The sequence below is a fragment of the Rhinatrema bivittatum genome, chromosome 2 (genome assembly GCF_901001135.1).
Source record: "Rhinatrema bivittatum chromosome 2, aRhiBiv1.1, whole genome shotgun sequence".
Classification (NCBI taxonomy): Eukaryota; Metazoa; Chordata; class Amphibia; order Gymnophiona; family Rhinatrematidae; genus Rhinatrema; species Rhinatrema bivittatum.
In genome coordinates, this window is record NC_042616.1 from 757,268,155 (window position 1) to 757,283,158 (window position 15,004).

The following is a 15,004-nucleotide window of genomic DNA, read 5'->3' on the forward strand; positions in this document are numbered from 1 at the left end:
CTTACTGGCCATTTGCATGCCATTGTGGTATAAAATGGAGTTACATTGTAATTCAGGCCAGGAGGCAAGATTCCATTACCTCCCAGGCACTGCCAAAAAACTATGCCAACTCCTTGACTACTGCCAATACATTTATTTTCCTTTTATTCCATTACAATTGTACAGTACATAGGGTGGGCAGCTGGGAGCAGGGCACTGAACTGACAAAGCAACTGTTTCATTGGACACATCTGCCATCACTGACTAGTTTGGGCATAGAGGAGAACAAACTTGAAGAGGAATCGTATATTTCCCTTATCAAGAAATGGTGGCGGCCACTTCAGAGCTTGATATCCCAGTGCTGTAGCAGAGCCCAGAGTTCTTAAAGCACCAGTGATCCCCCTTTCAAAGTCTAAGGCAGTAATAATGGGAGATTTCAATTACCCCAATATTGACTGGGTAAATGTAACATCAGGGTATGCTAGAGACATAAAGTTCCTAGATGGAATAAATGACAGTTTTATGGAGCAATTGGTTCAGGAACCGATGAGGGAGCAATTTTGGATCTAATTCTCAGTGGAGCTCAGGATTTGGTGAGAGGGGTAAGTGTGGTGGGGCCGCTTGGCAATAGTAATCATAATGGGGCGGATTTTCAGACTCCGCGAATAGGCCTACTTTTGTTTGCGCTCCAGGCGCAAACAAAAGTACGCTGGATTTTAGTAGATACGCGCGGAGCCGCGCGTATCTGCTAAAAACCTGGATCGGCGCGCGCAAGGCTATCGATTTTGTATAGCCGGCGCGCGCCGAGCCGCGCAGCCTACCCCCATTCCCTCCAACGCCCTCCCCTCACCTTCCCCTCCCTTCCTCTACCTAACCCACCCGCCCGGCCCTGTCTACACCCCCCCCCCTTACCTTTCTCCGGGGATTTACGCCTCCCGGAGGGAGAAGTAAATCCCCACGCGCGAGCGGGCCTCCTGCGCGCCGGGCCGCAACCTGGGGGCGGGTACGGAGGGCGTGGCCACGCCCCCGGACCGCCCTGGGCCGTAGCCACGCCCCGTACCCGCCCCCAAAACGCTGCCGACACGCCCCCCTCCGAAAACCCCGGGACTTACGCGAGTCCCGGGGTCTGCGCGCGCCGGTAGGCCTCTTTGAATGTAGGCATACCGGCGCGCAGGGCCCTGCTCGCCTAAATCCGCCCGGTTTTGGGCGGATTTAGGCGAGTAGGGCTCTGAAAATCCGCCCCAAAATGAGCAAATTTGAATTAATGATTGGAAGGGGGACAAGAGGCAAATCCACAGCTCTAATGCTAAACTTTCAAAAGGGAAACTTTAAATTGAGAAAAATATTTAGAAAAAAGCACAGTCCAGATGTATTCCACACATTAAGAAAAGTGGAAGGAAGGCAAAACGATTACCGGCACTGTTAAAAGAGGCTATTTTAGCTAAAAGATCTTCATTCAAAAATTGGAAGAAGGATCCAACAGAAGACAATAGGATAAAGCATCATAGGCGTTGGCAAGGTAAATGTAAGACATTGATAAGATAGGCTAAGAGAGAATTTGAAAAGCTGGCCGTAGAGGCAAAAACTCACAGTAAACACTTTTTAAAATATATTTGAAGCAGAAAGCCTGCTTGGGAGTCAGTTGGACCATTAGATGATCGAGGGGTTAAAGGGGCACTTAGAGAAGATAAGGCCATCGCAGAAAGATTAAATGATTTCTTTGCTTTGGTGTTTCCTGAAGAGGATGTTGGGGAGATAACCTTTTCCGGAATGGGTTTCATGGGTAATGATTCAAATGGACTGAATCAAATCACGGTGAACCTGGAAGATGTGGTAGGCCTGATTGACAAACTGAAGAGTAGTAAATCACCTGGACCGGATGGTATATACCCCAGAGTTCTGAAGGAACTAAAAAATGAAATTTCAGACCTATTAGTAAAAATTTGTAACCTATCATCCATTGTACCTGAAGACTGTGGATGGTGGCTAATTTAACCCTAATATTTAAAAAGGGAACCAGGGGCGATCCGGGAAACTACAGATCAGTTAGCCTGACTTCAGTGCCAGGAAAAATAGTGGAAAGTGTTCTAAAGATCATAATCACAGAACATATAGAAAGACATGGTTTAATGGAACAAAATCAGCATGGCTTTACCCAAGGCAAGGATTAAATGGACAATTTTCTCAATGGAGGGGGGTGGGCAGTGGAGTGCCTCAGGGATCTGTACTGGGACTCGTTCTTTTCAGTACATTTATAAATGATCTGGAAAGGAATACGACGAGTGAGGTAATCAAATTTGAAGATGATACAAAATTATTCAGAGGAATTAAATCGCAAGCAGATTGTAATAAATTGCAGGAGGACCTTGTGAGACTGGAAAATTGGGCATCCAAATGGCAGATGAGATTTAATGTGGATAACTGCAAGGCGATGAATATATGGAAAAAATAAACCATGCTATAGTTACACGGTGTTAAGTTCCATATTAGGAGCTACCACCCAGGAAAGAGATCTAGGTGTCATAGTGGAAAATACATTGAAATCATCGGCTCTGTGTGCTGCAGCAGGAAAAAAGCAAACAATTTTAGGAATTATTAGAAAGGGAATGATGAATAAAACGGAAAATGTTATAATGCCTCTGTATCGCTCCATGGTGAGACCGCATATTGAATACTGTGTACAATTCTGGTCGCCGCATCTCAAAAAAGATATACCGTAGTTACAATGGAGAAGGTACAGAGAAGGGCGACCAAAATGATAAAGGGGATGGAACAGCTCCCCTATGAGGAAAGACTAAAGAGGTTAGGACTGTTCAGCTTGGAGAAGAGATGGCTGTGGAGGGATATGATAGAGGTGTTTAAAATCATGAGAGGTCTAGAATGGATAAATGTGAATCGGTGAGCTGGTAAGCGCAGAGCCTACATAAGTTAAAATTTCTAAATCAGAGACATTGGAGGGGTTTCGGCAACCAACATCATTCCCGATCCATTAGTGTAAAGGGAAATGGTCATCTGAGAGGGTTGGGTGTCCCCGAGTGGGCTAGGCCCCACTTCAGGCTCGTCGGCACGCCGTGTGGTAGGCTGTGGCGGTGCCATCTTGTGCACGTTTTGGTGCACCTTATATTGCCCTTCGCACAGCATCTGGACACCTGGTGTGTGCCGGCGCTGTGTGCAGAAGTGCGTGCACAACTTTACACGCATACGTACGCGCACAATTACATAGGCTGCAGAATTCTCGAGCACACAGGCTGTGCGTGCTCCTCGCTGTGGCCCGCTTAGTTGCCCGAAATCTGTGCACAAAAACCTTTAAGCATGAACTGACTGAATACGCAGCTGTTGTTTCTAATGGCTCAGACAGCAAAGAAACATAAGCGCCATTCTCTCTGCGCTGCTTGTCATATTAAGGCTACACAGTCTGTCCTGGATTCTTACCTCTGTCAGCACTGTTAGAAGGCCAAGGGAGAGTTGGCCTCCCAGGAATTTATTAAGCCCGGCTCCTCCCATTCAGGGGATGGGTTAGACACAAACGTAACCGGAAGTTCCCCAGATCTGAAAATCCTAGGGCTAGGTCTTCCATGGGAGAGGGAAATTCAGCAGTACCTACTCCAGCACTTCCTGGGCTAGCTATGGGACCTGGCTGCCTTCTCTTGGGTGGAATGTTTTAAAGGCCTTCAAGCCTTTGTACAGGGGTAGTCTGTTTCACTTGCTCCTGTCCGGATGGAACCACAGCTGGTAAGGCCTCCCCCTCCCAGTCCTATCGGCAGACCTCGAGTCATGCCTCACCTCACCAAGGGTATTCTTGGCAGGGACCTGGACAGAATGGACAAAGAAGGGGATCCAGATTCCTTGGAAGATGGAGAAATCCCTTCGGGTTTAGAACTATATCGGCCCATGTTACGTTTTTTCCATAGAGATGAATTGCTGGCCCTGGTTTCCCAGACCCTGAGGATGCTGGGAGTTCCTGGGATGGACTCCATGATGGAACCAAAGAGAGTCCCATTCTGGTGTCTCTATGGAAAGCCTCTGGCTATTTTCCGCTACTGGAAGCCATCCAGGAGTTGATTGACCTAGAATGGGACACCCCTGAAGCGAGTTTTAAAGGTGGTCGAGCATTAGAAGCTCCCTGAAGTGGATACTCTGGTCTGTGCTGTTTTGAAGCGAACAACTATCCCAGTGGAGGGAGGCGTGGCCCTAAATGATGCGCATGATAGGCGGATGAAGTCCATCCTTAAGCAAGTCTTTGACGCGACAACAATGATTGTACAGATTGCTTCCTGTTGTGCCCTGGTGGCTTGCTCATGCTTTCTCTTCTCTCAAGAGCTGGATGACTCAGGAACATAGTCCAGAGAAGCTATGGAGCCTGCCACTCCCTTTTTAGCTGACGCGGGCTTTGACCTAGTCAATACCCCGGGCAGAGGAGTGGCCTCAATGGTAACGGCCAGAAGATAGCTATGGCTGCAAAACTGATCAGCGGCCGCAACCTCTAAGGCAAACCTCTCAAAGATGTCCTTTAAGGGATCACTCCTATTAAGAACATAAGAAATTGCCATGCTGGGTCAGACCAAGGGTCCATCAAGCCCAGCATCCTGTTTCCAACAGAGGCCAAACCAGGCCACAAGAACCTGGCAAGAAGATCCCATGCTACTGATGACAGTAGTAGCAGAGGCCATTCCCTAAGTCAACTTGATTAATAGCAGTTAATGAACTGTAAGTGGGGTGAATCTCCAGTGCCCTGGCTACCGGAAGATAATAGAAAGCGGTTACCGTGCCCTTCGCCTATGAGAGGTTGGGCCAGGGGTTCCCAATCCTTTTGGCCCTACATGACCTCGACATTTCAGATGTCTTGGTCCTCGGGAAGGTCTTAGTCCTTTTGGAGTCAACAACCCAAGAGATTGGCTGGTTCGGGTTCAGGTTCAGCCTGAACTCCCCAATGAAGTTTTGTCGACCGATCCACAGGATGAGGAGATAGGGGGTCGACTATCCCTCTTCTACTAGTGGTGGGTCAGGATCACATCAGACAAATGGGTACTGGATATCGTACGAGAAGGATACATGCTGGAGTTTCGCAGCACTTCTCGGGACACGTTCATGATATCTCTGTGCCACTCCCAGCACAAGAAGCAGGCAGTAGAATCTACCTTGATAAGACTTCTCAAATTGAGGGCTATAATTCCTGAACCTATGCCCCAGGAAAATACGAGGCATTATTCCATCTATTTCATCGTACCTAAGAAAGAGGGTTCTTTCACCCCATCCTGGTCATCAAGTGTCAACAGACACCTACGAGTAACTCTGCACTCTGTCAAAGTGGCCGTACAACTGGGAAAGTTCTTAACCTCCCTGAACCTTTCCGAGGCCTACCTTTTGTATTCCAATCTGGCAAGATCACCAGTGTTTCCTATGCTTTGCAGTGCTTGGGCGCCCTTATCCGTTCAGGGCACTACCCTTTAGCCTGGCCACCACCCCCAGAACATTTTCCAAGATTATGGTGGTCGTGGCGGTAGCACTGAGGAAAGAAGGAATCCTGGTGCACCCATACTTGGACGACTGGTTGATTTGGATGACTGGTTGATCTGGCCGAAGTCATTAGAAGAGAGTCTCCAGGTGACCAGTAGGGTGACGTCCCTGCTTCGGGAGCTTGGTTGGGTAGCAAGCATGGACAAAAGCAGTCTTAAGCCCGCCCAGTCCTTAGAATATCTGGGAATCCAGTTCAACTACCAAGCAGGGCAAGGTCTTCCTCATGCCCTCGCAGATAAGGAAATTGATGTTCCAATGTGTCAGTTGAACACGGTACACCCCAAGGTGTGGAGAGATCTTCAGGTCCTCGGTTTGATGGTGTCAACCCTGGAGGTATACCGTGGGTCAGGGCACACATGCAACCACTCCAACACTCCCTGCTGTCACGTTGGAACCTGTTGTCTCAAGACTATTTGATTCGCCTCCACCTACTGATGGAAGTATGTTTTCGGCTCCAGTGGTGACTACAGGAAGCACACCTGGGCAAGGTTGTAAGCCTGTCCCCACCGAACTAGCTGGTTCTCACGACAGATGAGAGCCTCTGGGGTTGGGGAGCTCGCTGTCAGGAACTGATGGCCTAGGGGCATTGGACCAAGGAAGAGGTGCGCTGGAACATAAACCGCCTGGAAGCCCGAGCAGTCAGATTGACGTGTCTGCAGTTCAGCCACATTCTCCAGGGTTAGGCGGTCTGCGTAATGTCAGACAATGCAACAACAGTAGCCTACATCAACCACTAGGGGGGAACCAAGAGACAAGCAAGTGTGTCTGGAGATAGATCTCCTTATGGAATGGGCGGAATTGCATCTACAGATGATCTCGGCCTCCCACATTGCAGGAAAGGACAATGTCAGAGCAGAACTTCTAAGCAGGGAGAGTCTGGATCTAGGAGAATGGGTGTTATCTGCCAAAGCCTTTCAGCTACTGGTAGATTGCTGTAGCCTCCCATCTATTGACCTGCTACCGCATTTCACATTGCAAAGGTTCTCCGATTTTTCAGTCGCAGAAGAGATCAGGGATCGCAAGGAATCAACACTTTAGTTCAGACCTGGCTGGAAGAGGACTTACTATACGCCTTCACTCCGTGGCCCCTGCTGGGCAGGGTCATTCACAGGATCGAGCGCTACAGGGGATTAGTCCTACTAGTAGCCCCAGATTGGCCCAGGCGTGCTTGGTATGCAGACATGCGGAAACTCCTGGGGAAGACCCCTTTGTGCCTCCCACCAAACAGGGACCTGTTCCAGCAAGATCCGGTCCTTCATGAGGATCCGACTCGATTCTGTCTTACGGTTTGGCCCTTGAAAGGGCTCGCCTGATGAAGCGTGGATATTTGGTGGCAGTAATTACCACCTTGCTCCACCCGCAGAAGTTTTCTACATCCTTAACGTATGTGTGGGTCTGGAGAGTATTTGATGCCTGCTGCAAGGAATGTAGTGTTGCCCCTCGGATGGTCAAAATCCCACTGGTTCTGGAATTTTTACAGGATGGCTTGAATAAAGGGTTGGCACTTAACTTCTTGCAGGGTCCAGGTGGCAGCGCTCTCCTGTTTCAAGTGCGAGGTGAACTGAACCCGCGGCGCATCCGGACATAACCTGTTTTCTGAAAGGGGTAAAACACCTCAGGCCACCCCTATGGTGGCTGGTTCCCTTGTCCAATCTTAATCTAGTTTTGGAGGTTTTGGCAGTGCCCTCCTTTCGACCGCTGCGCAGTCTTTCCTTGTGCTTATTAACCCTGAAAACAGTGTTCCTGGTGGTGATATGCTCAGCTTGTCGCATTTCTGAACTACAGGCATCATTGTGTCGGGAACCATTCCTCCGGATCACTTCAGGAGTGTTACAGCTTCGAACTGTTCCATCCTTCTTGCCCAAGGTAGTCTCGTAGTTTAATTTGAATCAGTCCATTTTGTTGCACAAGGACACGGAAGAGTACCACCTCCTCCACCATTTAAACGTCAGTAAGCTTCTGGAAGTTTCAGAACTGGTGCGCAAGACGGACCGCTTATTTGTCCTTCACGGTGGAAAGAGACAGGGCGAACCAGTTCACACGCTACCATTGCTCGCTGAATCAACGAGGTGGTCACGGGAACCTTTGTAGAGGCAGGAAAGCCATTATCCTTTCAGGTTAAAGTTCACTCCACTGGGGCTCAGGCAGTATCCTGGGCAAAAGCTAGACTGCTGTCTTCCGCCAACATCTGCTGGGCAGCGACGTGGTCCTCCTTATACACCTTCTCCAGGTTCTATCACCTGGACTCAGCCTTTGCCAGGGTGGTGCTAACTGGACCATGGGCAGCCTCCCACCCCGATCGGGAGTAGCTTTTGTACATCCCATTGGTCCTGAGTTCAACTAGCTACACCCTAGGAAATGGAGAAATTACTTAACTGCTAATTTTGTTTTCCTTAGTGTAGACAGACTGACTCAGCATCCCACCCACGGCTGCCCAAGAACAATACCAAGGAATCATCTGTGAAATGAATATAGATTCCAAGAGGTTACGGGTAGGCTGTCGCCCAATTCCTAGATCAGGGCATCTATAATCTTGCTGGGATTCAGCGTTTGGTTGAGTACAATTACGGTTATTTGTTTTTTAATCTAGTTTTAATCAACTTTATTCAAAAGTATGTCCACAATGGCTTTTGAAGAGAATACTGAAGGGCTGAGGTCACTGCAGGGGTGTATCTAAAGTGACGTCAGCTTTGAAACCCGACTCTGTCTCCATCTGCTAGCAGGGGAGCATCACCCATTGGTCCTGAGTCCATCTGGCTACACTAAGGAAAACAAAATTATCAGGTAAGTAATTTCTCCATTTGTAGAGCTTTCGATGTCAACTCCAAAGATGATGTCTGTTTCTATAAAATACTGAAATGTGAATAGTTAATAGACTATGAATGAAGGAGCTACATAGAAGCTGTATTAGAATGTGACACAAAATATAAACTATAAATAAAAAGTCTGAATTATTATAATTGTTTTATGAAAAACCAGTAGGTGGAAGAAATAATAAATGTTTTCTTTGTATTTAGTTGGCAGAAAATTGCAGACTATCTGTCGGCCAGGATCATGACTACAGCTGACCTTGCAAATGTAATTGACTGGGAGGCGTTATGGAGGGGGAAGATTCAGATATGCGAGAGAAAGGTGCCCCAGACATTCTTTATGGAACAAAACTTTTCTTTTGTTATAAATTATTAGTGTTCTAGTTTTGTTTCATTATATAATGGTATAGCAAAATACAAGGTTATTGCCAGTTTCATTTTACACTGAAAATGTGTTTGACAAACATCTCATTCTTCCTTCCACTAAATTTGTTTTTACTATTGCTTTGGGAATTTTAAAGTTCTTTTTCTGTTAACTTGCCTGAACAGTATAAGAACTGAATGCATATTGAAATGCTGACTATTTGGAGATAACATTACAAAATTTTGCCTTTGAATACAAAGTACACTTATTGAGACTTGAGACCATGGTGGAGTCCCCAGGATGTGGTTTATTTTGTTAATTTTAAGCATACAGCCTTATTGTGTTGGGCAGCTTAAACCATATTTCAGCAAAAGAACCATGTTATCTCGGCAAACTGCATCAAATGCCCAAAATGAGTGCTGCCTTTGGACATAACCCCTGTATTTCTGTGTGCAAAGAACTTGACTTTTGTAATTTTCTGCACTGCATCTGATAGTAAATGCAGATTTTTATACTTGTGTGGTATTTGGCATAATAAAAGGGGATATTCTTGGCCCTAAGACTGTTTCCGTGATCCAGAAACATTGAACTAGCAATCTGTTAAGATCACTTCAGGCACTACAGAATCGATGCAAGTTATTAATGTCAGTTTTTCTCTCTCTCTCTCTCTCTCTCTCTCTCTCTCTCTCTCTCTCTCTCTCTCTCTCTCTCTCTCATGGTTCTTGTTCACTGTGGTGTAACTTAAGTATGTAATAATCTAGTGTGTTTATATGACTATCTGCCAGTCAATAACAAAACGGAAGGTGGAAATCAGTTAGATGACAGATGTTTTCTAAGTGTCTCTCTTGCATGCAAACTTTTCCTTGCAGAGCAGTGATTCCTCTAATTTCATTCCCAAACCTGGAACCTTTTTAAGGCTTACTCATGCATTAATATACGCAATGTGATATGCACCATGTTTGTAATTTTTTTAAAAAGTTTGAATGCAATAGCATTATTTAACTTTGCTTTATATATGTAAACCAATTTTTGAATTCTGAAACTTTATTTTCAAAATAGTTTTTAATCTTTGTTTTACATATGCACCTGACCAATTTCTTCTGTTCTATTTTCATTATTTTTCTTCATCTTCATTATTTTTCTTCATCTCCATTTTCTGTTTTCCTTTTATTTTTCATTGCTTTTCCATTTTCTTCTCAGTGCTTCTACATTTGACAGGAATTTTACATGCTAAAACATCTTTATCAGTCTCGACCTATTCTTTATTTTTTTAATCATTTCTCTTTCTTTCTCCCTCTGGAGAAGGTAGAGAAGGGCAACTAGAATGATAAAAAGGGGATTCCCTGTACATAGCCAGATCAATTCAGACTCTTGGTTTTGCCTCCCTTCCAGCAGATGGAGACAGAGAAAGTTTTGCAGGCAACACCCTTTAACCCAGTGTGCTACCTGCATCTCTTCAGTATTTCTGTCTCCAGCAGATGGAGGTGATGCAAAACCTGCGTTTTGTACCCAAGTGTAAAAAAAAAAAGAATCCTTCCAGGGGGTTTGGCAGGTCCAAGCAGGAGTTGGGGACCCTGAAATTGCTCCTGAGCGGGGGGTGTCAACTGGTGGTCTGGCTCCCTCCCCTCCTGTGAGGATCGTGAAAAGCCTCTGCCACCCTTCTTCTTCAGGAAAGTAATCCTTTTTCTGGTTGTTCGTAAAGTTTAAAAAAAAAAAAAAAAAGATTAAGAGATTGTAAAGAGGTGGTTGTTTTTTGCTGCTCACCTTGCTGCTGGAGGTGGCTGGGGACACCGTGTTCAGGCTGAATTTTTTTCGTGACTCCTGATCCCACTTGTTATAGGCGCCTGCCATGCAGTCAGTCACGCTGGGCCATGCTACTTGTGAGCCGCTGTTCGGCGTGTGGAGAACAGACTTTGAGGCTCAAGGCCGGCCGAAGCTCCTGCTGCTTCTCCAGTGGAGAGGGTTCCTCGTGGGGAGCTCCTGCGGCATCTATCAAGCTGCGTGGCCCTGGCAGGTTGCTGTCTGCTCCGGACCACGAGGCCAAACCTGTTCCCGTTAACTTTTAAAGATGCTGAGCAGAGAGTGACGGGGAGGGGATCTCCATCCAGCGCGGTCTCCAACAGATTTGAACCTCAGCTAGGCCCAGGAGGTCCTAGAGGAGCAGTCAGGTGAAGATCCTGATCCCTTGGTGGGGGATTTGGGGGGGGTCCTTATTTTTCCCAGGATTTTGTGCTTTTATTGCACAAAGCATATCTGGCCAGTAGGACCAAGAGGAGTTCCTGCCCCAGGAGCAGGCTTTCTCAGGGATTGCCTAGTAAGGTGCCCAAGCGCTTGGAGATGCCGGGGGCCACGAGGATCCAGAAAGTCAAAGGTCCACAGATGACTTTTCCTAAGAGGAGTCTGACCAGGGGGTGCCCTCGGGGGACGGGCTTCACGGTGTCGTTCTCCCCTACCCCCCTTCCCCCAACAGTGGTCAGGATCAAGAGGGAGGAGCCAGAGAAGATTCCTGCCATGGATGGGGACGATCCTAAGATCATTCACTTGTTTCAGAGAGAAGAGCCGGGCCCTATGATCCCGCATGTCCTGGCAGAGCTGGAAATAGTTCTGCAGGAGGAGCTGTAACAGGACATGGTAGATCCCGGTCATGGCAGGTTTACGAGTTCCGGCCAGGACCTTTCCTTTCCATAGGATGGCTAAGCAATTAATAACCAGGGAGTGGCATACCTCTGAGACAGGTCTCAAAGTGAGTGGGGCTATGGACAAACTTTATCCCTTGCCTGAGGAGACTCTGGAGCTCTTCAGGGTGCCAAAGGTAGATGCTTTTATGTCAGCAGTCATAAAGAACTACCATCCCAGTAGCTGGCGTTGCAGCCCTGAAGGATCTCTAGGATAGGAAGCTCGAGGTGTACCTTAAGATTTTAAGGTTTCTGCCCTGGGCATCCAAACTGCAGTGTGCAGCAGCTTTATACTTTGAACAACCTGAGATGGGTGTAGTAGTTAGAGTGCCAGAGATCTCTTGCCCCAGGAATCTGAGCAGGTGGCATGCTTAAAGGCAGCGGTGGCTTATGGGGCCAACGCCTTATATGATCTTATTCGCAACTCTTCTAGGACAGTGGTGTCCATGGTCTTGACGAGGAGACTCTTGTGGTTGAGAAATTGGTCAGCGGATGTTTCGTCAAATGCTCTGCTTGATACACTCCCCTTTAAGGGTAAGCTCCTTTTTGGAGAATACTTGGAACTGCTGATAAAGCAGCTTGGTGATAATAAGGTGCACAAACTACTGGAAGACAAGCCTAAGGGGCCAAAGATTTTCTGTCAGTTCGCTCTCACTTTTGAGGTCAAAGGTGTTTCTGTCAGAGCAAAGCTTTGGGCACAGGCCAGAGACAAACCTCGGGGAGGTCTCAGTCCTGCCCAGTCCTTGCGCGGATGCAGAGAAAATCAAGATGCTTCTGGCCAAGGGCCCAGCAGAGGCAGATCCATGCAGTGAGGTGAGGCCAATGCACTCCTCTATCCCAGTCATCAGGAGTCGGTTGAATCTTTTTTTTTTTTTTTTTTTTTTTACAAGGAGTGGGTCAAGTTCACGTCTGACCAGTGGGTTCTAAGTGTGATAGAAAGAGACTATGCAATCTGCTCGGCCTCCTAAGAAACTTTTTCATGGTAATTCCCTATGTTTCATCAAGGAAGAAACTGATTGTTCAAGAGACCATCCAGAGACTTAGGATGCTGGGGGCCATTGTTCCCATTCCCCAGGAGGAGTGGGGGATGGGGCGTTTTTCATTTATTTTGTGGTGCCAAAAAATGAACCTTCTGTCCAATTGTGGACAGGAAAAAGTTGAAAGTGGCTCTCAAAATTTCTTGTTTCTGGATGAAGATGCTCCGGTGTACAATAGCGGCGATGCGCAGCGGGGAGTTCTTGACTTCCCTAGATTTTACGGAAGCATATCTGCATATTGGGATCTGCCGGGATCATCAGAAATACCTCAGATTCGTGATTCTCGGAGAAATTTTTCAATTTTGCGCTCTTCTGTTTAGTCTAGCCACTGTTCTGAGGACTTTCACCAAAGTGATTGTGGTGGTAGTGGCAGCCCTCAGAAAGGAGAGGTGCTGGTTCATCCATATCTGGATGACCTGCTCATCCGAGCAAAGTCGGAGGAGCTTTGCAGGCAGGCGATGGATGTGGTCTTGTGCCACTTGAGGACCTTGGGCTGGATTGTGAATCTGACAAAGTCACCTTTTTCCTTCGCAGGTTCTGGAATTCTTAGCGTGTGTTCGATACCCATGTTGACAAAGTCTTTCTCATGGAGGAGTGGATCGTCAAGCAACAGGCGCAAGTTCGGAACCTTTTGGACACCTCAGTGCCCAGGGTCTGGGATACACTTGCAGGTTCTCGTCCCGTGGGCTTGCTCATTTGAGATCCGATTTTCAGAGCAGTTTCATCTTCCACTGCCGCTTACAGAGTTTGCTAGGTCCAGTCTTTGGTGGCTTGGCCAGGACCAGTTGGAGCTCAGGGTGGACCTCAAGGTTCCTCAATGGATGGTAGTGACTACTGAAGCCAGTCTCATCAGTTGGGGGGCTGTCTGTCAGTCCCTGTCAGTGCAGGGCCAATGGTCAGCAGAGGAAGTGACTTGGTCTATCAATCACCTAGAGACAAGGGTGGTGCAGTTGGCTCTGGAGAGGTTTCTTTCCCTTCTGCACAACTGAGTGGCCAGAGTCCTGTCAGACAACATGACGACTGTGGCCTACATCAACCATCAGGGAGGAACAGAGAGTTGACTGGTTGCTCTGGAGGCGAAGATGCTGATGTCCTGGGCAGAGCAGCATTTGACATTGATAGTTGTGTCGCACATAGTCTGGCTGCAGATTGTCGGATCTCACTATCTCAGCTGGCAACAATTGGATCCCAGAGAATGGGAGCTATCAGAGGAGGCAATGTCCCTTATTGCTCACAGATAAGTATGAGAGAAAAACAGATAAGTATGAGAGAAAATATGTGTGAAGCTTGCTGGGCAGATTGGATGGGCCGTTTGGTCTTCTTCTGCCGTCATTTCTATGTTTATGTTTCTATGCCTCATATGGATCTGATGGCAACTCAGAGGAATACCAAGGCATCACATTTTTTCAGTTGCAGAAGCGAGCACAGAGTGGAGGATGTCGATGCCCTGGTGCTTCCATGGCCACAAGACGTTCTGATCTACATGTTTCCTCCATGGCTTCTGGCAGGCAAAGTGATAAGGAAGATAGAGGTCCACCCAGAAAAGGTGATTCTCATTGCTCTGGAATGGCCGCAAAGGCCTTGGTTTGTGGGACCTGGTCAATCTAGTAGTGGACAACCCCCTGAGGCTGGGCCATCTACCAAATCTTCTATGGCAGGGCCCTATATTTTTAGATCAAGTGGATCGCTTTTGTCTAGCAGCTTGGCTTTTGCAAGGAGGCAATTGAGAAAGAAAGGTTATCCAGAAGATGATATTTCTACTCTGCTGCAAGCTTGTAAGAGCTCTACTTCCTTGGCATATGTCCGGGTTTGGAGAGTCTTTGAGTCTTGGTGTATGGAGCAGGGGGTTATTCTTCAGTGAGCATCAACTGCACAGATTCTGGTCGTCTTACAGAGAGGCCTAAGGAAAGGTTTATCCTTTAGTTCCCTGAGAGTGCAGGTATCTGCCTTGGGCTTCCTGAGGGGCAAGATTCATGGAGCAGCTCTGACTGCGCATCCGGATGTGGAGCATTTTCTTTGCCGGGGCGAAACATTTGAAACCACCCCCCCCCTATTCGTAAGGTGTGTCCTTCTTGGTGCCTTAATTTGGTCCTCAGGGGTATGTGTGAGGTGCTGTTTGGAGCCTCTTAAGAGGGCCACCATAAAAAATCTGACTCTAAAAGTGGTTTTCTTGGTAGTGATTTGTTCAGCCAGAAGGGTGTCTGAGCTTTAAGCCCCGTCATGCAGGGAACCATTTTTGCGAATTTCGGACTGCGGAGTTTCGCTCAGGATGGTTCTGTCCTTTCTGCCGAAGGTAGTTTGTGTTCCACTTAAGTCAGTCAGTGGTGCTTCCGCCTTTACAAATTTGGAGATTGATACACCTTATGCTAAGGAATGTCAGAAGGGCTTTGTTGCGGTATCTAGAGGTCACTATCAGTTTCCGGTTGTTGGATCAAATTTTTGTGCTATGGCGTGGTGCAAAAAAGGGTCAGAAAGCATCAAAGGCCACGATAGTGCGTTGGTTGAAGGAGGCTGTCCGTTCCGCTTATATCTCTTGTGGTCGTCCTGTCCTGGAAGGATTATGGGCTCATTCTACCCATTCACAGGTGGCCTCCTGAGCAAAGTGCCAACTGGTTTTGCCAC

At 47.3% G+C, this 15,004-nt stretch overlaps 1 protein-coding gene across 2 annotated transcripts in view; it reads left to right on the forward strand.

Annotated features, from left to right (window-relative positions):
• The window catches only part of MTBP (MDM2 binding protein), a 194,276-nt gene that overhangs the window by 37,041 nt on the left and 142,231 nt on the right, over positions 1–15,004 (forward strand). For both annotated transcript variants that reach the window (XM_029591956.1, XM_029591955.1), the window contains exon 7: positions 8,514–8,628. In XM_029591956.1, the coding sequence (XP_029447816.1) occupies positions 8,514–8,628 (115 nt within the window). The remainder of the gene's footprint in view (positions 1–8,513; positions 8,629–15,004) is intronic.